The following is a 26,028-nucleotide window of genomic DNA, read 5'->3' on the forward strand; positions in this document are numbered from 1 at the left end:
CACCCCTTGAGCTTAAATATTTTTATATATTGTATACATTTGGGTTGTAGTGTTGTATCATTGAGTAAACATAGATTCGTTCTCATCCTTGTTAGAGAACAAATATTTATTTGAGTTTATCATTGTTGAGAACACGTTGTAATACACAAGGACACTTAGAGAAGTGGTTAGTGACAGACATGATAAATTCCAAGAGGAGTGGCGTCGGTAGTAAATCCTAGGGAGATGTTGTAATTCCATGCACTTGAAGAAGGTGACACGGGCTAGGCCAACACTTAGAGAAGTGTGTTGTGTGATTGCAATTATGAGAGTTATAAAAGTTTTCGGTGAACATGGAAAACCGATTGTGTAGTTGATTTATTTGAGATACTGGAGATTCTCCTTGAAGATGAGGAGCGGAAACGTAGGTCGTAGGTCGACCAAACTCCGTGATCAATTTCATTATGTTTGCGTTTGTTGCTCTTATTGTTCATATCTTATACTCCTTGTTTATATCGCCCATTGTTTAATAACATATCCTTGCACATATTTTGTTGTATATCATAAATTGCTAGGATATTAGTTAATAAGTTTTAATTTGCCGTTAATATCGGATTAGATTAGCAATGACCCTATTCACCCCCCCCCCCCCCCCCCCCGGTACTTTCATTTGGTATCAGAGCTTGGTACTCTTTATTTGTGGCTTAATCGCCTAGAGTCAAAGAAGAAAATTCGTGCTAAATACATGTAAAATACGCAACAGAAGACTATATGTATAATTATACTAAGCATGTAGAGAGCATGAAATACAAAATAGAACCATACTAATTAAATCTAACATGATCCCTATATTAAAAAGAGCACACAAGAGTTAGAAAGTTATACTTTCGAAGCGTGATATTATGGAAGATCGAATAACCCCTAACTCTTGCTCCTTGTAGTAGTAAATCTCCTCGTAGTGGATCTTCAAGTCTTCAAGTGAGCTTGATAAAATCGGAGTCTTCTTAAGACACAAGGCAAGATATCCACCCCGGGGTACTTTAAAATCCTACTACTTCCTCTTGCTCAAAGATTGCTAGAGTTTTGTAAGAGGAGAGCTCTCTTTTATTCTCTTATGGAAAAAACCACTTAGCCAATTTTTTATTAACCTTTCCATAAGAAAGAGAGCTCATATATATAGAGTGAAATATGTCATGACTCATCTCATGAGTCATGCCATGAGTCATCTAAATGTAATGATTCCTTTCATGAGTCATGCAATGACTCATCTCATGAGTCATGCAAAGAGTCATGAAGAATCAAAACTATGTGCTAAAACCATGTTTCCAAACCATACCACCTTAATGACTCATCTCATTAATCAAGGTATAATGAAGTGTGTATTTCATAAATGAAAATACCATATCAATACAGTATTTCATAAATACGGTATTTCATAATTTTTCAATCATTGACTAATAAGTCATCATATGACCAAAAAGTCAATGAGTTGACTAAAAGTCAAATGTTGACCAAAAAGTCAAATAGTTAACTAAAAGTTAATTTTATAGGAAAAATAATGGAATTCATTTTCTAAGCACATAGCATTCCGATTTTACCGATATACATAACCGTTTATGTGTATCCGATAAAATCATATATGTGTATCAATCATACGCATCACTCTATAAATTATGTTTCATAGGATTCAAGTACACGCTTGGTGTGACTCTAGGGCCCAACTTAAGAACTCGGTAGTGGATGATATCCATAAGTACAACAGAGGTGCTAGATACACATGAAGACTACCCGGGTATAAGTTATGATAAATGTCTACAAGATGCTAACACAATTTTATCAGGACCACTAAGTGATAATATTACACAGTCCGGTCTCTTCGTCAAACCATGTCAAACTATCGAGCCTAGGGTATGGAAAACTATCAAATCCTAATAGCTCGATTAGTGTTTGTTGATATTAAACTGATAACCTATAAGATCAAACTGACACTTAGTTTATCTTATTTACTTCGGCCAAGGATTTCCTAGCTATAGTTATATCAAACAATCTTATGACATCAACCCCTTATACTGGGAGAGAAGAATCCCATCTTGGCATGTCAATATCTACTTATGTCTCGGGATGCACCCAACAAGAACCGTTATGCACAACTCAATGAGAACTGTGGTTAGGTAAAAGTCTAAGTACACATATACTTACATGTAAGATATTACACTCATGCCTCAGGTCAAGAGACTATTATGTACTATACCACTTGAGAACTTCTATTTGACAGTTAAGTATAATTACCAACTAGATGTTCTCAGTGAGTCGTTCAGTCAACTCATTCACTAATGAGTCACCTGTATACCATATCATGATGTCTCACATCAATGATCCAAGAGATGGATCATCATCCTACCAAAGGAGAAATAGAGTATACACTAGTCTTCCCAAAGTGATGATGTCCCATTTCAACACTTCATCGACTAGGAACATTTAAGAATATACGTTAACGACAAATCAGATCTCTTCATTACGATTATATCCGAAATATCTGATAGTCTAGTATTATTCGAAGGACTATATCTGTATTTAAAAAAACACCAGATAAATACTGACCAAAATAGCATACTATTATTTTGAACAAGGATGTTATATTCATATAGGTCCTGTTATAATATACAATTATTGCCTGCAGAGCACCTATATCTAACAGTCAAAGTTCCAAGTTTTTATATCTTGCTAATCTAGTTTTGAGATTATTTTATATTGTTTGCATAATATATCATGGATATGCACGGTGCACCTAGTTTAAGCTTGTTAGATTTAAATTTTTTATTAGATCTAGACATTTTGATTTGTGGGAAATAATTGAATATGCTTATCTTGCGCTCACATTGGAGAAATCCAAGTGGAGCAATGAAGATAAAAGGATGTTTACAATGAACAAACTCTTGTTAGAATTTTTCCTTAATGCTTTTGGCTCATCTATATCTAACAAGCTTGATTCTTTTGATAGTGCTTACACATTATGAAAATTCATAGAAGCACATCAAGAAAACTTGGAGGAGATCCAACGTGTTTTAGCGGATTTTACTTCAAGTTCTATTAGAGCGTCATCATACACACGGTCACTAGGTGATAGCCCTAGTGAGGTATACAAGTCTAATACCGATAAATAATTATATATTGATAAACTCGCATATGCATATGAGAGATTGATGATTGTCTAAAATAAATTGTACCATAATTTTGAAAATTTTAAAAGCAAACATGTTAATTTAAAATCCAATCATGATATGTTAGTATCCAAGTATGACATTATTGCTAAAGAAAATGGGATCCTCAAAGAAAATAATGAAAAAAATAAAATTGGATCATGAAGCCCTAATCTTGAATGTTGCTAACATAACTCACGAGAAAAATGATGCCTTGTTAGAAGTAGAAACAATAAGGAATGAATTTGATTTATTTAAAAATTATTATGTTTGTTCTACATCTAATAACAATGCATATGTGTCAAATAATGAGTTGAATCTTATGAAAACCGTATATCTTCTCTAGATTCAACCTTAAAAAAATGCATTCTTAATAATAAGAAACTTATGGACTAGTGCACAAATTTCTGTACTAATTCTTCCAAATCACGTACTCACAATGCACACATGTATAGCAAAATTTATAAATGCACTATTTGTGGTCATAAAGGTCATATTGTTAAATTTTGCTATAATGCACAACAAACCACTAATGCTAATATTATTACTCCTTCTACATCCCATCAAGTTTCCTCATCATATACACATACACATACACGTGCACCTATTATTTATCACAAGCATGCTCATGTGTATAAATGTGATTTTTGTGGTCGTTTTGGTCATTTGACCAAATTTTGTTTTGATTTGAAAAAGGTTTCACATTTATAAGGAGTTTCAAATAAATTATATTTGTTTGCAAATGCTCATCGTGCACAAGCTCAAGGTCAACACAAACAAATGTACCCATTTCATTGCACGTATTGTAATTGGAAGGGTCATTTGCACAATTATTGTTATGACCGTAATGCACCCAAATGGATTCATATCCCAAGGGAATTAGATTTAAATTATAGGGGTCATGTCCATAAACTCTTCGATACCAAGAGTGTTTGGGTACCAAAATATATTTGATTTTTAAGTGTAAATAAATTTTTTTGGTCTCTTTATGCTTTTGAAAAAAATTATTTTTATTATGGATTTTTATAAAACATGTTTACAAAACTTATTTTAGAAATAAATATTGAACCAATTTTTTTTACTCAAATGATTAGTTTTAGTTGCATATATTGATCAAACATCTTTTAAATGTATTTTTGTATTCATTGGGTACTATGAATTTATTGATCAAACATGTTTTTAATGTTGTTGTGTTCTTAATCATTCATGATTTATGTTTAATGATTTATGAATTTTTGGATTTTGATATTTTTTAATCTTTGATTTTTATTTTTAGAATATGTTGTTTTGATATATATCTTATTGATGTGAGTTGAGATTAGCACGTTTCTATATATTTGTTTTGCTCACATATAGCCGCCTTGATTTTCTTCATATATGCTTTTAGGCTTTTTTGATAGGGGAGTTTTTCCCTATATTTATTTTATACTCACCCATGCTCATATGTAGAGGGAGCTTTCGCTCTCTTCTTATTGTTTTCCCCATTTTAATGTTGAAAAGGGGGAGAAAAAAAGTATATGTGAGTATATCTTGCTATTGCTTATTATTGGTTTTATGCATGAGGATTATAACTTATATATTTATTTTATGTCATGCATATTTTATATACTCTTTTATAGATTGTTTGTCATCATCAAAAAGGAGGAGATTGTTAGGTCTCATGTTTATAAGCCTACTATCTAATCTAGTTTTGATGATTAACAAACAATTCCTCACATCGTTTGTCGAGTGTTTGTATTTGTTTATTAGGAATTCTACACAAAGATCCTCCGTTGGAGGTTGGTTAGAATTGAGCTTAACGAAGATATCTTGGAGGTTGGTAGAAATCGGAATGAAGTCATTTGTGCATTCAAGTCAAAGACAATATTACGCTTCAACCCGCTACCAAGATCAAGCTCAAACGAAGATCATTTGTCTTGGATACATTATTTGTAGTTTAGGGGTTTACTTTATGTGTCATGCTTAAAGCTCAAATATTACACACATACACGTTTTCCGTTTATCATTCTCAAGCTTCAATCGTATAAATATGAAACAAATAGTTATATTCATATACATATATACTAGTTTCTTATCTATCGATTTTGTTTAGGAAAATATGTGTTTATGGATTAAAGACTTGATTAAACTAATTTATATCTTTCCTCAAGTTTATTAGTCTATTGAAAAATGTTTCAAAACTTGTTTGGATTGATTTTATCAAAAATCATGTTTTAACAAGATCTTGTGTTTTAGCGATTTACAAAATAATGTGCTTTCAATTGAAGACTCAATATAACTCTTGTACATCTTTTATAAAGTCCATTAATCCATTCAAAAGAAGTTTCAAACTTATTTGAAATCGTTTTATCCAAAATTAAGTGTTTTAAGATTTCATATTTTGACTATTTTCCAAAATGATTAGTTATCACAAACAGGAAATGGTATTTGAAAATTTTCTTTTGTAACATATTTATTTTTATGTTTATAAATATTTTCCCAAATTTTATATTTTTTAGAATTTATTTGCTATGCAGAAAAGTCCTGGAGAACATTATCAGTCAACTGATGAGGATCATCAGTCGACCGAAGAAACACGGTGGAAAAACCCAAAGTCTCTGTGCATTTATTTGGGAAAATATGTGTTTATAGATTAAAGACTTGTTTACACTATTTTATATCCTTCCTCAAGTCTATTAGTCTATTGAAAAATATTTTAAATCTTGTTTGGATTGATTTCATTAAAAATCATGTTTTAACAAGTTCGTGTGTTTTATCGATTTGCAAAATAATGTGCTTTGGATTAAAGACTTGATATAACTGTTGTACATCTTTTATAAAGTCCATTAATCCATTGAAAAGAAGTTTCAAACTTGTTTGAAATCATTTTGTCCAAAATCAAGTGTTTTAAGATTTCATATTTTGACTATTTTGCAAAATGATTAGTTTTCACAAACGGGAAATGATATTTGAAAAACTTCTTTTGTAACATGTTTATTTTTATGTTTATAAACATTTTCCTAAATTTTATATTTTTTAAATATTATTTACTATTTTTAAGCCTAGATCAAAGTTTAATTTTACTATCTAGAAAAGTCCCTAAGCACGTTATCAGTCGACTGATGAGGATCATCAATCGATCGAATAAACACAATGGAAAAGCCCAAAGTCTCTGCTCAGTCGAATGATCCTCATCAGTCGACCGAACCAGGTTAACAGTCGACTGATAGGTTCATCACTCTACCGACGGGCTTTGAGCTACCGCCAACGGTCATCTCATCAGTCGACCGATGAACCCATTAGTCGATCGACGAGCGCCAGAAAGCCTGTAACGGCTAGTTTTCCAGCTCTGGTTTTTGTGGGATTTAGTTGGTTTGAGAAGCTATAAAAAGCCATCAACTCTCATTTATTTTGGATTGATGTTTAAGAGAGTTTTACACAAGTTTGTTTCAAAGTTTTAAGTATGTTTTGGTTTATGCAAAAAGCGGTTTACAAGAAGAGGAGATCAATTTTGGTATGAACATTCAACTTCACATCTCCATCTCTCTTGTTTTAGAGAAGTTTTCTTAAACTCATTATCTAGCTTGTTTACATTCAACTTCACATCTCCATCTCTCTTGTTTTAGAGAAGTTTTCTTAAACTCATTATCTAGCTTGTTTATATTTCAATTATTATATTTTTACCTCTTGTTTTAGAGAAGTTTTCTTAAACTCATTATCTAGCTTGTTTATATTTCAATTATTATATTTTTACATGCTAGATTAATTTGAGTTTGATTTTATTTATATTCATTGGTTTTACACACACCACTTGAGTTTAAGTATTTTAGTATATTGTATACATTTGGGTTGTGGGGTTGTATCATTGAGTGAGCTTAGATTTCGTTCTCATCCTTGTTAGGGAACCAACATTTGTTTGAGCTTATCATTGTTGAGAACACATTGTAATATACAAGGACACTTAGTAAAGTAATTGGTAAGAGACGGGATCAATTCTAAGAGGAGTGGCGTTGGTAGTAAATTCTAGGGAGAAGTTTTAATTCCGAGCACTTGAGGAAGGTGAGACGGGCTAGGCCAACACTTAGAGAAGTGTGTTGTGTGATTGCAATTGTGAGAGTTATAAAAGTTTTCGGTGAACTTGGAAAACCGATTGTGTAATTAATTTATTTGAGATAGTGGAGATTCCCCTCGAGGGTGAGGAACGGAGACGTAGGTCGTGGGTCGACCGAACACCGTGATCAATTTCTTTGTGTTTGAGTTTGTTGCTCTTATTGTTCATATCTTATACTACTTGTTTATATCACCCATTGTTTAATTACATATCGTTGCACATATTTTGTTGTGTATCATAAAATTGCTAGGATATTTGTTAATAAGTTTTAATTTGGCATTAATATCGGATTAGATTAGAAATTATCCTATTCACCCCCCCCCCCCCCCCACTTCCAATTGCACTGTGCAGGTGCATGGTAAGTTTGACATCCTTAGGTTCATATTGGACTACAGCCTTGTGTGAAATCGAGGGCGTCACAATTATTTAGAAAAAATATTAATAAATTAAAAATATTACTTATAGAAATTAATACCTAGAATCAAAGATGACCATATAGGATCAAATCCTTAGGATTTGATGGACTCACATGGGATGGCGGTGCAAATGCCCCTGCGAAATTAAACTAAATAATAAATGTGAAGTAGATATATGTACCAAGAAAAAATATTGATGAATTTAAACGGTTACTTACATAAATTAATACCTACAACGGGGCAACGATCCCATAGTTTCTGATGTAGAACAGACCGCGAACATATTTATAGAAAATCGGAACCGACACAAGCCTAAACGTGGACCCGCTCAAAGAAAATAACTTGCAACGAAAAATAAGTCATATCTCTCAAACCGTAAGTCAGAATTGGACAAATTACATATGTAAATCGCATATATTTTCGAGACGAAGTCAACCTAACCCACCGTTATTCAGTTTGCCACCGTCCATTTGACCAAATTCCGTCCGGATCGAGAGATATTAACGTTTTTATTAGTTTTTTACTATTTTAGGTAATATTTTAGGAGTCTGTTTTGATTAGGAAGCAAATCCGGTTTGATTCCAAATTTGACTGATTTACTTCCCTAATCATAGGGAGTCTTTTAGGAATAGTTTTGTTATTTTTATTTCTGGTAAACTTTGTGTCATAATAGGAGTCTTGTTTACTTTTTATTTAAGCAAAATGTTGTAAGCCCTAGAGGTATAACTTTTCATCAATAAAACTTCTTTTTCAATGTTTTCTTCGGGAATTCGAAGTTATTCGTGGATTCGGAGATCGTTCTTTGTGGATTCGGATAACATCTCTTCGTGGATTCCGAGGTTATCACTTTCATGCTGCGTCAGTTTCTGATGAACTCACATAGGATGGCAATGCAGATGCACCGACAGTAAAATTTAATAATAAATAAACCACATAAATATTAAAAAAAAATTCAAAAGCACTCCTCAAATGGAAAAACGACAAACAAATTCAAAAGTAACTCCAAAATTACCAACCCTTTGAAGAATCTAAAAACTGATAAACAACCCCTTTGAAATCTAAAATTAAAAAAATAAAATTCAAAAAATAAAAAATATGGTTCTAAACTCCTAAAAATATAAAAAGTTATAAACATTTTAGAAGAAATATAAAAATTACAAACAACCTCCTAAAAACTAAAAACTACAAATTTTCAAACAGACCTTAAAAAGTTTCAAGGTTGCAAACAACCCTCTAAATAATCTAAAATTGCAAAATGCCCCTTATAATTTGAAAATTGGAAATGATCTTATGTGAAATTCAAAAATTATAAATAACCCTTAAATATTAAAAATTTACTAATAACCAGTGATGTCCAAAAATTACAACGAGACCACAAAAATTTTGAAAATAAAAAGCAACTATTGTTGTGATCCTGCCAAAATTAACTAAAAGAAGTAACATCAAAATATTTAAGACACTTAAGGGACTAACTTAAATTATGAAGATTTGGGAAACTAATTTTAAAACTTACAAAACGATTTTGGGGACTATTTTCAAAATATCAAGAAGTGAGGACTATTTTCAAACTATCAAAGATTTGGGGAACTAATATTAGAATAGCCCTAAATTATAGTAGTGCTATCGCAACAACCACGTAGCTGCTAAAGTAAAAAGCAGTTATGAGATAAGATGAAGTTAGTAAATGAGGTAAGATGAATTTAGTATAATAAAGAGCAATTTTTGCAATATATATTAATATTGTACTGCATTTAGTACCCTAAATGTAATTTTTAGAGCACCGACCTTTCAATTTTGTGAGTTAAATAGTGTAAACTATTCCGTTCTTTATTTAATATGTACCGACTAACCACTTTTCTATTAACTAGAGGAAACAGTATCACATTTTTTTATTTAGGTAAATTGAGCCCTTCAACTGTGTTGTGCTAAAGCCTGGAACTATGCAGCGGCTATGAAACTTCTTTGAATGATACATCTAAAGAAAGACTTGTTATGGATTAAGTGGGTTCATGGAATTACCTGCGACATTCTAACATATGACAAGTTCAAATTAGAATGAATAATTCTTAGATGTGGAAGCAAATTCTTAAAGTGAGGGATAAAATGATCTGCAAATTTGGCAATGCCTCTAATGTTCAAAATGTCATCACCAGGTGTTGCTTCGAAGGAAAATTTCAGTTATCTTCTATCTACAATGAGCTCATTCATCAAAATACACAAGTTGTTTGGTCCAAAACAGTATGGGATGGATGGTTATACCCTAAGCACTCCTTTATCTTTTGGCTAGCTATTCATTCTAGATTGTTAACAAAAGATAGGCTATGCCACATGAGGATACTTGACACAAATCTCTGTGTCCTGTGCACATATCAGCATCAAGAAACCTGCAGACATCTCTTCTTTGAATGTGTATACTTAGCTACTTTATGGAACAGAGTGATGGACTGGATAACTTATAATTGGAAATCTTACAACTAGGATCGTATTATTGACTGGTATAGTACGAGACTGAAGGGGAAGGGGTTTATGAAGAAGCTTAAAAGATTGGCATTATCCATATCAGTTTATGCTATATGGAAAGAAAGGAATCAGAGAATCATCCAACACAAAGCTAAAGACCCTGAATCGTTTCAGACAGTGAAGCTTCTAATACTTTCTAAATTCTTGAATGATAATGTTTCCCCTTACATAAAAGAAAGAATTAAGCAAATGTAATTCTTTTTCATAGTTGTTTTCCAGTGAATCACTGGAATGTTTTAATGTACTAAATCTTCTCAATTGGTAATGAATACAATTTATTTCATTAACCAAAAAAAAAACTGTTTTGTGCTAATTTTGATATTCATAAGCAAAAAATATAATCATTTCATGATCTATTCACGATGCTTTTAGTCCTTGATGGATATTGATTGTTGGTATAAAAAATTGTTTGGTCAACTTCATAAGAAAAGTGAAATAATTCCACAAAAACCGTATACGCAAGCCAAAGATATTACACCGACCCGCGCAGGCAAAAGCATAATACATGTGGGTGTATAAGATAAAAACAAATCTATTCCTCTATACAAACAAATGGGAGAATCCAAGATTTACTGTTTATGCTACAGTAAATGTTATAGTAGATAGCAACACAATATTATTACTGTAGCACACGGGATACTGTAGCATTTTAAAAGAAAAATTGCTGTAACAGAGGCGGAACTGTAGCGTTCTTTAAAAATACTATAGTATCAATACTGTAGCACGGGTATACTGTAATAATTTAAAAAACCGGATACTGTAACAATTCAAAAAACCAAAACATTTTAAAATATTATTACGGTAGCATGAAAAGAATTATCGCCATGCTTTGCACGGACAACACACTAGTCAATAAGGAATGGTAAAAAAGTATAAAGGCAAACTAGTGGCGAATGGTACAACCAATAAGATGTTTCATTATGAGCTTACGAGGAACTCTATGAACCAATTGTAAGTAGAGACAAAACGTATACCCCCAAACTAGTTACCTCTACACAACACAGAATAAATGAAGATTTATTAGTGAGTGTGAATTTTAGATTGCCTCAATTAGTATGTAGAACAACAGCTATACATTTAACAGCATAGATTATGAGAAGATAAGTCATGAAGACAATACATCAACAGTTCAAGGATTATCTTCTATGCATGAGAAATTTCAGCTTATTAAATGAAGTTTCTCTTAATTAACATTAGGAAGAAATTTGTTTCCAAATTTAGTTCATTGATAATACTACAGTTTTGGGATCTTGTATCTGCATTGTGTTTGTTTGCTGTCATGGTTGCATGACCTAGAGATGAATGGTTACTTCTTCATCCTCTTCTTCTTTAGGTGCAACTTCATATGAAACAAAAGAACTTCTGGCGGCGCTAGCGTTCAATCTTCTTGCTTCTGAAACCTGTGTACAAAAAAGATTTCATGCTAAGGATGTGCTAAATGATGATTGTTCTTGTTGCTGCCAAAAAATTAACATTTTATGGTCAAAATTTATAAAATCCTTCTGACTTTGGGGGGTTTTACACAAAACCCCTGTGCAGTTTATAGACCACATAAAATCCCCTGAATATGCGGTCAATTTAACATAAATTGCTAAATATAACGTGTACATTACCACCTTTTAGGTAAAAACATGTAAAAAGCAAGAAAATAGTTTAACGAAATCTGGTTAGTTCTGAAAGTTCAGGAGGATATAATCTCTATGATATCTAAAGTTCAGGTAGATTTTGCACAAAGTTCCCCAGAGTTCAGGGGGTTATCTGAAATTTAGCTTTTTGTTTAGAAAAATGTCTTAAGGACCCAAAATATGGGACCAAGTGAGGGGACACGTGAGGTGTCCCCTCCCTATTGCATAATGAACTGGTCATGCCAACTCATTATGCAATAAGAGGGGGGCATCTCACATGTCCCCTCAAATGGTCTCATATTTTGGGTTCATGTAGCAACGCTTTTTTTTTTTTTTTTTTTTTTTTTTTTTTTTTTTCACTGTAGCAACGCTCTTTTGTTTATGGACAATTGCATACTTGGTGAGGACCAAACTACCTTCTCGTGTAATTCCTCATTTTCTCGACGAATATCATTTAGCTTATTGTAGAGATCCATATTTTCTTTGTGAACCTGGCTACCCTACAACGAAGCTATAAACCGTTAGACAAATTATATAATTGTAAGTACCATCAAAAGACGAATATAGTAAGTATTTTCTGTAGAGACCTTCTTGTTTAATTCTTGTATCTCACTGATTAACATTTGCTCCTGCAACATTTAAACAACATTTAAACAAGCGTTGTTAAAAGCAGTCAATGTATTAACGTAACAGGTTAAACATCGAGTATGGCATTGTGCAACAGAAAACCTTCTTCGTTCGAATTCCTCGTAAACTCATATCCAGTTGGGACTCTAAGTTTTGTAGATCATAGACACTGAGACCTGAAAGGTCTTCACCCGTCAACATCCTATCATCATTGAACAAAAACTCTTAGGCTGCTTGTAAGAAAAAAAATTATTATGTTTTTATAATAATGTGCATCTTCATCACAACAAGTGTAGTAGCCTTATATATTACAGTTAATATTCGATCAAATTTTGATATAAGTAATGTTTTGTTTTATGTACTTTTTGTTGGGTAAATTTTTCTAGCCAATTACCTCAAAATGGTTTCTATGCTATGAAAAATGTCATCAGTCTTTTTTCCCCTCCCTATGTGGCCCATACTTCATTATATGTTATGGATATTTGGCCTTTAAATGCTAATGGAGTTGAATTTGCATCATTTACTCCCATGATGTTCTGAAGTGACCAATTCATTCTCATTTTTCTCAAGACAATGTATGAAATGCATTTGGTAGGAGGCGAAGTAATTGAGTAAAGACTGAAGGGCATAAGATGACGAAGATAGAACTACAATTGTCAGAAATAAATACAAGTTGAGAGTTCGAGAATCAAGTGCGTGAGATGTCATTAAACTCTCAAGGTCTAAATTTGAAGGACGTCTAGGACAATATGAGAGAAAACTGCCTGGTTTCTGTGGTTCAAATTTGAATCATTCACCTCTCTGAATTTGGAGTGCAGAAATTCGATATATGATGGAAAAAGAATGCATTAGATTCATAAGCATGATGAAGAATATACACTAAGAGCGGCTACAATTAGGGAATAGCTCAATTTATTTGATTTGAAACAAGAGAAAGTTTATTTATCCTGAAGCTAACCCCTAACTTAGGTTATATATCCTCTGGTGGATTTAATCAAACAGTTTGGAGAAGGTTTAATTTGTCAAAATATTCTTACATTCCATGGATACAAGTAATAGGTTGGTTTGACAGGGGAATGAATTTCATTATAGGTGAAAATAGCAGTTTAGGGTACTTCAATTTGCATAATTTGGCAGGAAATTAAGACTGCACTTGAATGTGGGGAGATCACCTAAATTGCTACCGAAGGAAGTTAAAAATTCTTGCACTTACTGCCATATATCATGATCGTATTCAGGTGCTGTTAGGCAAGGACTTAAGAGAGAAGAGCTAAGGAGAGGAGTTAACTTAGTTAACCCTCTATGATTAATTAAAACTAAATAAAAATCGTTTGGATTAGATATTTTTCATGAATGGTTAACTTTATCTATTGGGAAAATAAAAAACGGGTTAAGTAGGTTAATCCCTAAAAATTTTCTGGAATTCCAATATTAACCTTATTGAAAGCTTGGAAAAAGCACTAACGATTATTCAATTAAGCTTTTTTTAGGTAAATGAAAATCTTTATTCATTACCCTATAATATTTTTGTATAGCCAACTGTTTCGGGTCTCAAAAATTATAATAGACTAGATAGTACAACTTTGAGATTATAATAAAATAAGAAATTTTGTTTATGGTTGGATTCTTTTCTAATGATCTTATACTCCAATGATGGTCTGCGCAATTGACAATGGGTCTTTTTGCTGATTTTAGAAGGCTTACCAAAGTAGAGCCAAAATTTAATCTCTAATCTCTCTCCCTATTTTATGAAGACGATGAAGATCAAGCTTAAGACCTGATGCCAAAATGATTAATATCCTCTCCTCTTATAGGCTAAGATAGAGAGAGTGCCCATTAAATGTGGATTGATGGCCATTAACTAAGGAGATAATGGGGGTGAGTCGTTTCCACAAAAGTAGCTCTTGAAATGGTCATGAGCGAAGTTTACCTATAATTGCAATGGGTGAAGGCCTCTCTAGCAAACCTCGCCAAAACGTGGTTCATGTGCCCCATGTGGACATATTGAGGTGAAGCTCGCATGAGGCTTGAGAAAGCTTCGCTAGGGATTAAAGCGTGAGCTTTGTTTGAGTGATCTTCACTTAGGACCTCGTGCGGGCTTGGTTCATAAAAGTCCAACGTGAAGATGTCTTTTGACTTGACTCAGAGTCGAACTTGCAGACGACTTTCGACTCGACCAAGAGTTTAACTTGCAGATGACTTTCGACTTGGACTAGCGATTCAAGTCGATTGAACCAAAATTTGTTGTATGGTTAAGTTCGCACGAGATTCAAGCGAACTTCATCATGGCTTAGATGAGCTTCATCATGGGCTTCTATTTGGACCAATCTGAAGTGTTTAGCCCATGAGTGTTTATTTCTTATACTTGTATTGGGCTCGAGTATCAAAACCATGTTATCTGTATTGAGCATTCCTCCAGAAGAGAGCTTGTATATTTTGACCATCTACAAGATTTTCCCTCACACATTTTTGAGATGTTGCATTTGACTCGTAGGAAGGATCAAAATATTTTTGATAATAGCTAGAGGTGTACTAAACGTAGCTTTAGGTGTCTTGTTCAAGCTAAATTTGTCTTTGTTTGACTATTTGGTTACCAAAGGTGTTCTATTCAACGTGGCTTCTTTCATCGTGCACTCATCGTGGTTGAATACATGGTTGTATTTGTCTACTCTTCTATATAGAATTCATCCCCTACATTTGGAATGAGATTCACTTGCCATTGAATTAGGGCGAGGTTTGGGGAACAACTTATATTAAGTCATGTTCGTCTAGCGAGGAATTTTAGCTGGGTTCACCCAAATTTTAGTGTCTGGCCAAGGTTTGTTGATTGATGAGAGTTATTGAGACTATTGCTCTTAGATATATGCTTTGATATGCAGCTAAGATCTCTCTTAGTGGTCAATAATTTGGGCGAGATTTGCCGAACAACCCTCTCTTAAGCTATTTTTTAGTGTTTGAGTGGTCTAATCTCTCCTTGTAAGGAGTGATTGTTGGGATAAGTTGGTTGAATGACTCATACATAGCTATTTCATTTCCAATCTCATCCATCTTCATGCTTCCAATGTCTTACTCTGCTCCTACCTAATCGGAGCTACCTTTTGATAGAGAATCTAAGATCAAGTGGCTTGAACATGAGTTGATCCAAGCTGCTAGTGGTCCTACAAAGGAGACACAGATCCTTTACTAGTTGGACTTTCTTTTTTTTTAAGAAGGCCTGTTTGAGCAAATCATTGAGAACAAATCGAAGGCATAGCACGAAACGAATCGGAAAAGATATGTGCGAGCATTAAATGTTATGCTCTGTGTAGGACCATTCAAAGATTTCGATGGCGCCTGAGGAAGGACTCTTAGAGTTCCACAAGTGAGGATTCAAAGAGTGATTTAGTTCCACAAGTGTAGACTTAGAGAGTGACTAGGTATCATCTGTCCTACTCAAACTAGACACCTCTTTGTTGCATTCTGCCTTCCATCATCAATCTCTTCTAAAACACCAGCCATGTTATAAATGAAAGCTTGGGAATGTTTATTGTACTCTAACTAGTCTTATACCAAAGCATAACAGGACCATCCCAAACCAAGTCATAATACACCTGAGAGACATATAACTTGCATGCTCCACTTATTATATTCAATTTGTGAATAACACTTTCAGAAGACCCGCACACAAAATTACATAATCCCTACACTTGAATATCTAGCACTAAGAAGCTCCCCCTATGACATGCACATCCCAAATATTCGACCTCTTTAAGTAATGTTCATGCACCCATTTGATCTATAGTGATTCTTTTTCATGTGTAAGTCCCATATCAGACACATAGTAGAAGTTTGACTCCATGTAACAACATAGAACACCCCTAGATCTCCTTGCATATAAGATTTGCAGATATTATCCCAGGAGACTAAAGTCATTTTATTAGAATCATGCATACCTCTCCACAAAAATATCATACACATCATGTCTACTTTCTTGAGAACTTTCTTAGGCAAAACATATTAGGTCTCATGTTTATGAGCCTATTGTCTAATCTTGTTTTGATGATGGCAAACAATCTTCACAAGAAATATAAAAATATGGAATACACATACTTTAACCAATAGTAAATGAAAAGAAAACGAGATACTCACAATTTACTTGTTTCTCCCCCTTTGTCAATATCAAAATGGGAAAAACAATAAGAAGAAAGAGAGCAGTAGGCTCCCCCTACATATAAGCACGAATGAGTATAAACAAGATGGGAAAGGCTCCACCTATCAAAATGCCACAGAGCATATATTAATTTGAAAAAATTTAAGGCAATTATACACAGATATATGTCATCATGTGGATCACAACATACAACAATATGTGAGCAAATCAAATACTAAACACAAATCACACTTAAGGTGAACTAAAGAGAGCATATATATATATATATATATATAAAACCAATCCTCTCCATTGGATCCTGATTCATCCAATGGCTGAGATTAAAGCTGCATAAGGGTAATCAGGTAAAATTAACAGCCCCCAAAGAGAGGTAATTAATGCTTGTCTGTTGAGTTCTCCATGCAAGAGTAAGAAATAAATGCATGTGATGTAATTTTATTTCCAACAATTAAATAATTAAATAATAAATGCAAGTTTAGTTTTCCATTTCCCCATGTGATCTCACGGCTCAGGCAACCCAAAAAAAAAATCTAGAGTCACTGGAGTGAATCTGGATTCACTGTAGTGAATCCAGATTCACTCTAGTGAATCGAGAATCATTGTAATCGAGATTCACTTCAGTTGTTTTTCTTCATCTCGAGCGTTAACATTTTTGGGAATTATTGCTAATTAATTGCTAATTAATTACAGTGTGTTTCGTGAAATGGAGTGTTTGACTGGATAATTAATTACAGTGTGTTTCCTTAATGAATCTTTCTTAAATTACCCCTTTTACATTAATTTTGACAGGTGATGTGTATTTAATATGTATTTATTTTCAATTCTGCCATTTTCAATTCACTGCAGTGGATGAATCTCGATTCACTATAATGAATCGAGATTCACTGAAGTAGTGAATCGAGATTCACTTCACTTTAAATAGTCACTGATACGAAAGAAACTTCATCCCTTCGTATTCATTGTTTCACAGACATGTCTCTTCATAAAATAGGGACAACAAACAACCAATGAATTCAGATTCGCTTGAGTGAATCCAGATTCAGTGGATTGAATCCAGATTCACTCCAGCGAATCCAGTTTCACTTCAGTAGCAGCACAACAGTACATCAGCAGCAACACAACACAACAAGACCACCAACTTGTGAACAACAATTAAATAAATATTAACTCTAACTTGTGAACAATAACTAAATAAATATTAACTAGATATGGCTCTCGATTCACTCCAATAAATCCAGATTCACTAAAGTGAATCCAGATTCACTAAAGTGAATCCAGATTCACTCCAGCAAATCCAGAGAGAGAGAGAGAGAGCGGCGTCGGCGACGGGGCTTCAGCGTCTTCGGCGTCTTCGAGAAGCCGGTCGAGGGGAGCTCGTCGAGGGGCTTCGTCTAAAAGCGGGTCGAGAGTCTGATTGCCGTCGGCGATCTGTTCGAGGGTCTTCGACGTCGTTGGGAGATAACTGGTCGAGGGTCGTCGAGGGGAGCTCGTCGAGGGGCTTCGTCGAAAAGCGGGTCGAGAGTCTGATTGGCGTCGGCGATCTGTTCGAGGGTCTTCGACGTCGTTGGGAGATAACTGGTCGAGGGTCTTTGGCGTCGGCGAGAAGCTGGTCGAGGGGAGCTCGTCGAGGGTCCTCGGCGTCGACGTGCTAGTCGAGACTCGTCGGCGTGAGCTAGAGCGCAAGGGGAGGGATAGCTCAGGAGGAAATTTGGGGATCTCAATTTGGGAGAGCTCGAGCTCTTTAATTCACGTGAGCTGCAGTAGCAACACAGCACAACAAGACCACCAACTTGTGAACAACAATTAAATAAATATTAACTCTAACTTGTGAATAATAACTAAATAATATTAACTAGATATGGCTCTCGATTCACTCCAATGAATCTAGATTCACTGGAGTGAATCCAGATTCAGTGTGTGTGTGTGTGTGTGTGTGTGTGTGTGTGTGTGTGTGTGTGTGTGTGTGTGTGTGTGTGTGTGTGTGTGTGTGTGTGTGTGTGTGTGTGTGTGTGTGTGTGTGTGTGTGTGTGTGTGTGTGTGTGTGTGTGTGTGTGTGTGTGTGTGTGTGTGTGTGTGTGTGTGTGTGTGTGTGTGTGTGTGTGTGTGTGTGTGTGTGTGTGTGTGTGTGTGTGTGTGTGTGTGTGTGTGTGTGTGTGTGTGTGTGTGTGTGTGTGTGTGTGTGTGTGTGTGTGTGTGTGTGTGTGTGTGTGTGTGTGTGTGTGTGTGTGTGTGTGTGTGTGTGTGTGTGTGTGTGTGTGTGTGTGTGTGTGTGTGTGTGTGTGTGTGTGTGTGTGTGTGTGTGTGTGTGTGTGTGTGTGTGTGTGTGTGTGTGTGTGTGTGTGTGTGTGTGTGTGTGTGTGTGTGTGTGTGTGTGTGTGTGTGTGTGTGTGTGTGTGTGTGTGTGTGTGTGTGTGTGTGTGTGTGTGTGTGTGTGTGTGTGTGTGTGTGTGTGTGTGTGTGTGTGTGTGTGTGTGTGTGTGTGTGTGTGTGTGTGTGTGTGTGTGTGTGTGTGTGTGTGTGTGTGTGTGTGTGTGTGTGTGTGTGTGTGTGTGTGTGTGTGTGTGTGTGTGTGTGTGTGTGTGTGTGTGTGTGTGTGTGTGTGTGTGTGTGTGTGTGTGTGTGTGTGTGTGTGTGTGTGTGTGTGTGTGTGTGTGTGTGTGTGTGTGTGTGTGTGTGTGTGTGTGTGTGTGTGTGTGTGTGTGTCACCATGAAGTGTACACAAGAGTCTAAAAAAAATAAAAGACAATCCAAATACATCGTTTCAAACCAAATGAAAGACAAACCAAAATACATAGTTTTGAAACAAACTAAAAAGGCAAACACATAGTTCAAAATCAATTACAAAAGTCCAAGTCATTGAGAAATTTGTCTTAACGAATGGAATGGACGGGTTTGGTCTCATGTTTATGAGCCTATTAGCTAACCTTGTTTTGATGATTAAGAAACAATTCCTAATCTTGTTTTCTAGTATTTGTGTTTTCCTCCAACATGCATCTTGGTTGGATTTGCGCTTTAATGACGATATCTTGGAGGTTGACGAAAATCGGAATGAAGCTTTACACATTCAAGTAAAGACTCACCATTGTGCTTCATCACGCTACTAAGATCAAACTTCATGAAGATCATTAGCTTGGTATAGCGTTTATTAGTCTTAGGTTTGTATACTTTATGTGTTTATGCTTAGAGCTCAAGTCATATACACACACATTTGTTTCATATTTATCGATTTTTTTGGTATATAATGTGCTTTCAGATTATAAACTCAATGATATTATTTTACATCTCTCTGAAAGTCTATTAATCCAGTTAATGGTATCTCGAAACGTATTTGAAGAGATTTCATCAAAATCAAGTTTTTAACGAGTTCGTTATTTTAACGAGTGTGCAAAATAATGAGTTTTCACAAATGAGAAACGTTATTTTAGAAAAATTTATTTTCTAACATGTTCATAATTATATATATAAATAATTTCTAAAGTTTTACTATTTTTGGAGTTGATTTAATATTTTCAAACGAATTTAGAAAACCATCTTTTCAGCAAATTTTGTATAACTGCTATGTATGTTATCAGACGACTGGTTGAAGAAACCGATCGACCGACTAGAGTAGTTTTTAATAGTCTGTGTTTTATAGTCAAATTAGTCAACCGACTATAAATATTGATCGACCAAACAGTGTTTTTAGTCGACTGGTAAAATTCATCAGTCGACCGATCAATGGCTAGTTTTCTATAAAGGCTAGTTTTGACTGTTTTGTTTGAGAGGATATAAATAGCCCTCAAGACTTGATTTTTGGGTAAGAGTTTTCACAAGAGGTTTTGGTCAGTTTTTTTTGAGAAAAATCAATTTTTTGTTTATGTGAAGAGAGCTTCATAAAGAGAAGGATTTTAATTTCATCTTTGAGGAGTTTAACCTCAAATCTTTATCTCTCTTTGTCTAGAGAAGTTTACTAAACTCATTATCTAGCTTATTTTCATTTTGATTCTTATATATATGTGCTAGATAAATTTGAGTTTAATTTAGTTTTACTTATTGTTTATACACACACCCATTTGAGATTTAGTATTTCACATTAAGTATATTTGGGTTATGAGGTTGATTCATTGAGTGAGCTTACATTTCGTTCCAATTTGTATTAGAGAACAAATCCTTTATCCGTACTTATTATATTGAAACACGTTGTAATACACAAGAACACTTAGAGGAGTGGTTGGGAGATTATGGGGTTAATTCCAAAAGGAGTGGGTTGGTAGTAAAGCCTAGGGAGAGGTTATAAATCCAAATACTTGAGGAAGATAACACGAGTTGTCCAACATTTAGAGTAGTGTGGCTTGTGTGATTGACAACGTGTGAGTTGTAAACATTATCGGTGAATGTTGAAAACCATTATTGTGTAGTTATTTTTTGAGTGACAGTGGAGATCTCCTAGAGGTGAGGAGTGGAGACGTAGGTCGAGTGTTAGACTAAACTCCGTGATCATATCGTTTGTTTGCGATTATCTTTTGAGGACTATTTCTCTTCATATCTTGTGCTTATTGTTTATATCGCATATTGTCCCTTATTTATCCTTGCATAATCATATTATATCTTATATTGCTAGGATATTGTGTTATAAGTTTTAATTTGGTATCAAAATCGAATTAGATTAGCAATTTCCATATTCACCCCCCTCTAGGGTACTTTCATTTGGTATCAGAGCAAGGTGCTCTTTATTTATGGCTTAATTACCTAGAGTCAAAGATCCTCGCTCTATATTTTGCTAATCTAGTTTTGTGATTTTTCATTACTTGCATAGACTTCATGGATATACATGGTACACCTGGTTTAGGCTATGCCATAGATATTACTCCTAAATTCAATGAATTTCCTTATGCTCAATAGATGTTTAAATTTAAACTATTTGTTAGATCTAAATTTATCGATTTGTTTTGACTTGCAAAAATGCATTTGGCGAAATATTGTTTTGACTTACAAAAAGCTTCAATTTTACAAATTGTTCTAAAAAGACCAAATTTGTTTAAAAATATTTCTTGTGCACAAATAAATGGTCATAATAAACAAGTGCATCCATTCCATTGTAGTTATTGTAATAGAATGGATTATTTGCGTAATTTTTACTATGACCGGACTTGTGCACTAAATGCGCCCAAATGGGGTCATAACCCAAGACTTTGGATTATATTGATAGGGGTTATATCCCTAAACTCTTCGGTACAAAGAGTGCTTGGGTGCTAAATTAATTTTGATTTCAAAGAATAAAATTTTAGTGTTTTTTGTTTTTCACGATTTTTAAAAAATATTTCTTTTATAGATTTTTTTTTGTAAATAATTTGTGAATATTTTTACAAAATATATAAAAGAAGATATTTTATTTAGAAAAGAAATTATATATATACATTTTTAATATAATATAAATCTTATTTTAAGTTTTCTTTTGATCATGGTTTATGTGTTTTCTAAGTGTCATCAATCGACTGAACTTCTTCACCAGTCGACTGATGACTGATCCTCAGTCGACTGATTGAAGAAATCAGTCGACTGACTAGTGTGTTGTTTCTTCTTACTGAGTTTTTGTTATTGGATCTTTGTCTTTAGAACTCGACCCGTTTTATATCCGCTTGCATCATCTTTTAATCCTATCCATTGGTTTCTTGTTTGAACAAATATTGGCCGCTAAAATCATCTATATATGTAAACCCATCAAAAACCCTCATTTCCAAACTTAGTCGACTCCCTCAAACCCTAGCTGCTAGATCCGATCAGTCGACCGACGCGATCCCACTAGTCGACTGATTATCTCTTGTCGAGAGAAATTTGTTCCTCCTGCTCAATAAACTCTTCTCTCGTTTCAGTTAGTTCTTTAATCTAGTATTGTCTAGGATCAGTTTTCAACCTTAATCATGTCTCTTCCTAAATGATCTAGATATAATAGGGATGATATTTCTACATCTCATGTTTCCATATACGAATGCTACCTTCGTAACCCACATATGATTGACAAATATCGTAATATTTGTAAATTAAGCATCTTTCCGGGTATATTCATTAATTTTCCTGAACTTTCAAATTTTCAATTACATACTTATTTTGAAAGCGGGGTTGCATGACCTAATTTCTCATACTAATCATGTCCCATATTATCCGAACCATATCTACTTGTTTTACACAAATACGGTACTTCAACAAATTGATGATGAAACTCCCATTCTCAGAACCTATGTTAAGGATTGTGAAATAATTTTCTCTTCTGATAAATTAACTGAAACCCTTAACATTCCTTCTAGAGGCTCCTTACTTGAAGATTTAGACCTTGATGATCCTTCGATGAACTCTATGATGTATCTTCCACGCAAGGAATACCCTATGTCAAATAGCTCCATCACTCCCACTGCTAAATTAATTTTCCGTATCATCTCTTATAACATAATTCTCAAAACTAGGAGTTATGATCATTTTTCTCATAACATGATGGCAGCAGTGTATGTTATTTTTGGAAATATTAAAGTCATGTGGAATAAAGTCATTTTCATATCATGACTAGTAATCATACTAAGTTTCTTCCGTTTGGGTCTCTTCTCTCTCACATTTTCGGACATTTTGGTGTTGACCTCACAAATGAACCCAATATCAAGCCTATTCATGAATACTTTGATAGCTGGAGTCTCACTAGGATGAGGCTCCTAGAACCTCATCCAGTTTCTCAAGCTTCTGTGCCTCCTCCTATTACTGAATCATCATCCCATCCCTCTAGCGCTAAGACTCGTTCCCGTCCTCCTCGTGCTTCAACTTCCACCCCTTCTAGTATTCTGGCCACTCTAAATTATTTAGTTGACCGGATTGGGAGCTTAGAGGATAGATTGGTTGATCGCATTTATAGCATAGAGAGTAGGCAAGAAGAAATGTTGAGGGTGCAACAACAATTGTTGAACATGTACATGAACCATTATCCACAGCAAAGGCCTCCATCTCCGGGTTCCGGCCATCCCAATCTTGAAGACAAAATTCTTGATGACTTAGACTTTTGTATTTGATTTTGAACTATGTGTTTGTCTTTTTAGTTTGTTTCAAAACTATGTTTTTTGGTTTGTCTTTCATTTGGTTTGAAACGATGTATTTGGATTGTCTTTCATTTGGTATGTTTTTTAGACTTTTGTGAACACTTCATGGTAACATATATATGTATGCGCTCTTTAGTTCACCTTAAGTGTGATTTGGGTTTAGTATGTTATTTTCTCACATATTGTTGTGTGTTGTGATCTATATGATGACATATACCCGTGTATAATTACCTTAAATTTTCAAATTAATATATGATCTATGGCATTTTGATAGGGGGAGCCTTTCCCATCTTGTTTATTCTCACTCAAGCTTATATGTTGAGCCTACTACTCCCTTTCTTCTTATTGTTTTCCCCATTTTGATATTCACAAAAGGGGGAAAATAAGTAAATTGTGAGTATCTCATTTTCTTTTTATTTACTATTGGTTAAAGTATGTGTATTCCATACTGTTATATTTCTTGTGAAGATTGTTTGTCATCATCAAAGAGGGGAAAATTTTTAGGTCTCATGTTTATGAGCCTATTGTCTAACCTTGTTTTGATGATTAACAAACAATTCCTAATCTTATTTTCTAGTATTTGTGTTTTAGCTCCATCATGCATCTAGGTTGGATTTACGCCTTAACGACGATATCTTGGAGGTTGGTGGAAATCGGAATAAAGCTTTGCGCATTCAAGTCAAGACTCACTATTGTGCTTCATCCTGCTACCATGATCGTGCTTCATGAAGATCATTAGCTTGGTATAGTGTTTATTAGTCTTAGGTGTTTATACTTTATGTGTTTATGCTTTGATCTCAAGTCATATACATACACATTTGTTTCATGTTTATCGTTTTTTTAGGTATATAATGTGCTTTCGGGTTATAGGGTCAATGATATCATTTTGCATCTCTCTGAAATTCCATTAATCCAATTAATGGTATCCCAAAACGTATTTGAAGAGATTTCATCAAAATCAAGTTTTTAACGAGTTTGTTATTTGGCAAGTTTGCAAAGCGATGAGTTTTTACAAATGGGAAACATTATTTTAGAAATTCATTTTCTAATATGTTCAGAATCATATATATAAATAATTTCCAAAGTTTTACTATTTTTGAAGTTGATTTAATATTTTTAAATAAATTTAGAAAACCATATTTTTAGCAAATTTTGTATAACTGTTGTGCATGTTATCAGTCGACTGATTGAAGAAACCGATTGACCGACCAGAGTAGTTTTTTGTAGTATGTATTTTTCAGTTGAATCAGTCGACCGATTATAATTGTCGGTCGACCGACTACAAATATCGGTCGACCGAACAGTGTTTTCAGTCGACCGATAAAATTCATCAGTTGACCGATCAACGGCTAGTTTTTTGTAACGGCTAGTTTTGGCTATTTTGTTTTAGAGGCTATAAATAGCCCTCAAGACTTGTTTTTTGGGTAAAAGTTTTCACAAGAGGTTTTGGGCAATTTGTTTCTATGTTTTTTTGATAAAAATCAAGTGTTTGTTTACGCGAAGAGAGTTTTACAAAGAGAATGATTTCAATTTCATCTTTGAGGAGTTTAACCTCAAATCTTCATCTCTCTTTATTTAGAGAAGTTTTAGTAAACTCATTATCTAGCTTATTTTCATTTTGATTCTCATATATATGGGTTAGATTAATTTGAGTTTAATTTAGTTTTACTCATTGTTTACATACACATCCATTTGAGCTTTAGTATTTCACATTAAGTATATTTGGGTTGTGAGGTTGATTCATTGAGTGAGATTACATTTCGTTCTAATTTGTATTGGAGAACAAATCCTTTATCCGTACTTATTATTGAAACACGTTGTAATATACAAGAACACTTAGAGGAGTAGTTGGGAGAGACCGTGGTTAATTCCAAAAGGAGTGGGTTGGTAGTAAAGCCTAAGGAGAGGTTTTAAATCCAAACACTTGTGGAAGGTAGCATGTGTAGTCCAACACTTAGAGGAGTGTAGCTTGTGTGATTGACAATGTGTGAGTTGTAAACATTATCAGTGAACGTTGAAAACCGTTATTGTATAGTTATTTTTTGAGTGATAGTGGAGATCTCCTCGAGGTGAGGAGCGGAGACGTAGGTCGAGTGTTAGACCGAACTCCGTGATCATTAGTGGAGATCTCCTCGAGGTGAGGAGCGGAGACGTAGGTCGAGTGTTAGACCGAACTCCGTGATCATATCGTTTGTTTGCGATTGTCTTTTGAGCACTATTTCTCTTCATATCTTGTGCTTATTGTTTATATCGCATATTGTCCCTTATTTATCCTTGCATAATCATATTATATATTATATTGCTAGGAATTGTGTTATAAGTTTTACTTTGGCATCAAAATCGGATTGGATTAGCAATTACCC

The 26,028-nt window shown here is 34.2% G+C and overlaps 1 protein-coding gene across 1 annotated transcript in view; it reads right to left on the reverse strand.

Moving 5' to 3' along the window:
* LOC109846274 (MADS-box transcription factor 23-like) overlaps nt 11,498–26,028 on the reverse strand; it is a 78,924-nt gene continuing 64,393 nt past the window's right edge. Inside the window, exons 5-8 of the mRNA XM_020415496.1 lie at nt 12,560–12,659; nt 12,418–12,459; nt 12,247–12,330; nt 11,498–11,605 (exon numbers count right to left, since the gene is read on the reverse strand). Of these exons, the coding sequence (XP_020271085.1) occupies nt 11,498–11,605; nt 12,247–12,330; nt 12,418–12,459; nt 12,560–12,659 (334 nt within the window). The remainder of the gene's footprint in view (nt 11,606–12,246; nt 12,331–12,417; nt 12,460–12,559; nt 12,660–26,028) is intronic.

The sequence above is a fragment of the Asparagus officinalis genome, chromosome 6 (genome assembly GCF_001876935.1).
Source record: "Asparagus officinalis chromosome 6, Aspof.V1, whole genome shotgun sequence".
Classification (NCBI taxonomy): domain Eukaryota; kingdom Viridiplantae; phylum Streptophyta; class Magnoliopsida; order Asparagales; family Asparagaceae; genus Asparagus; species Asparagus officinalis.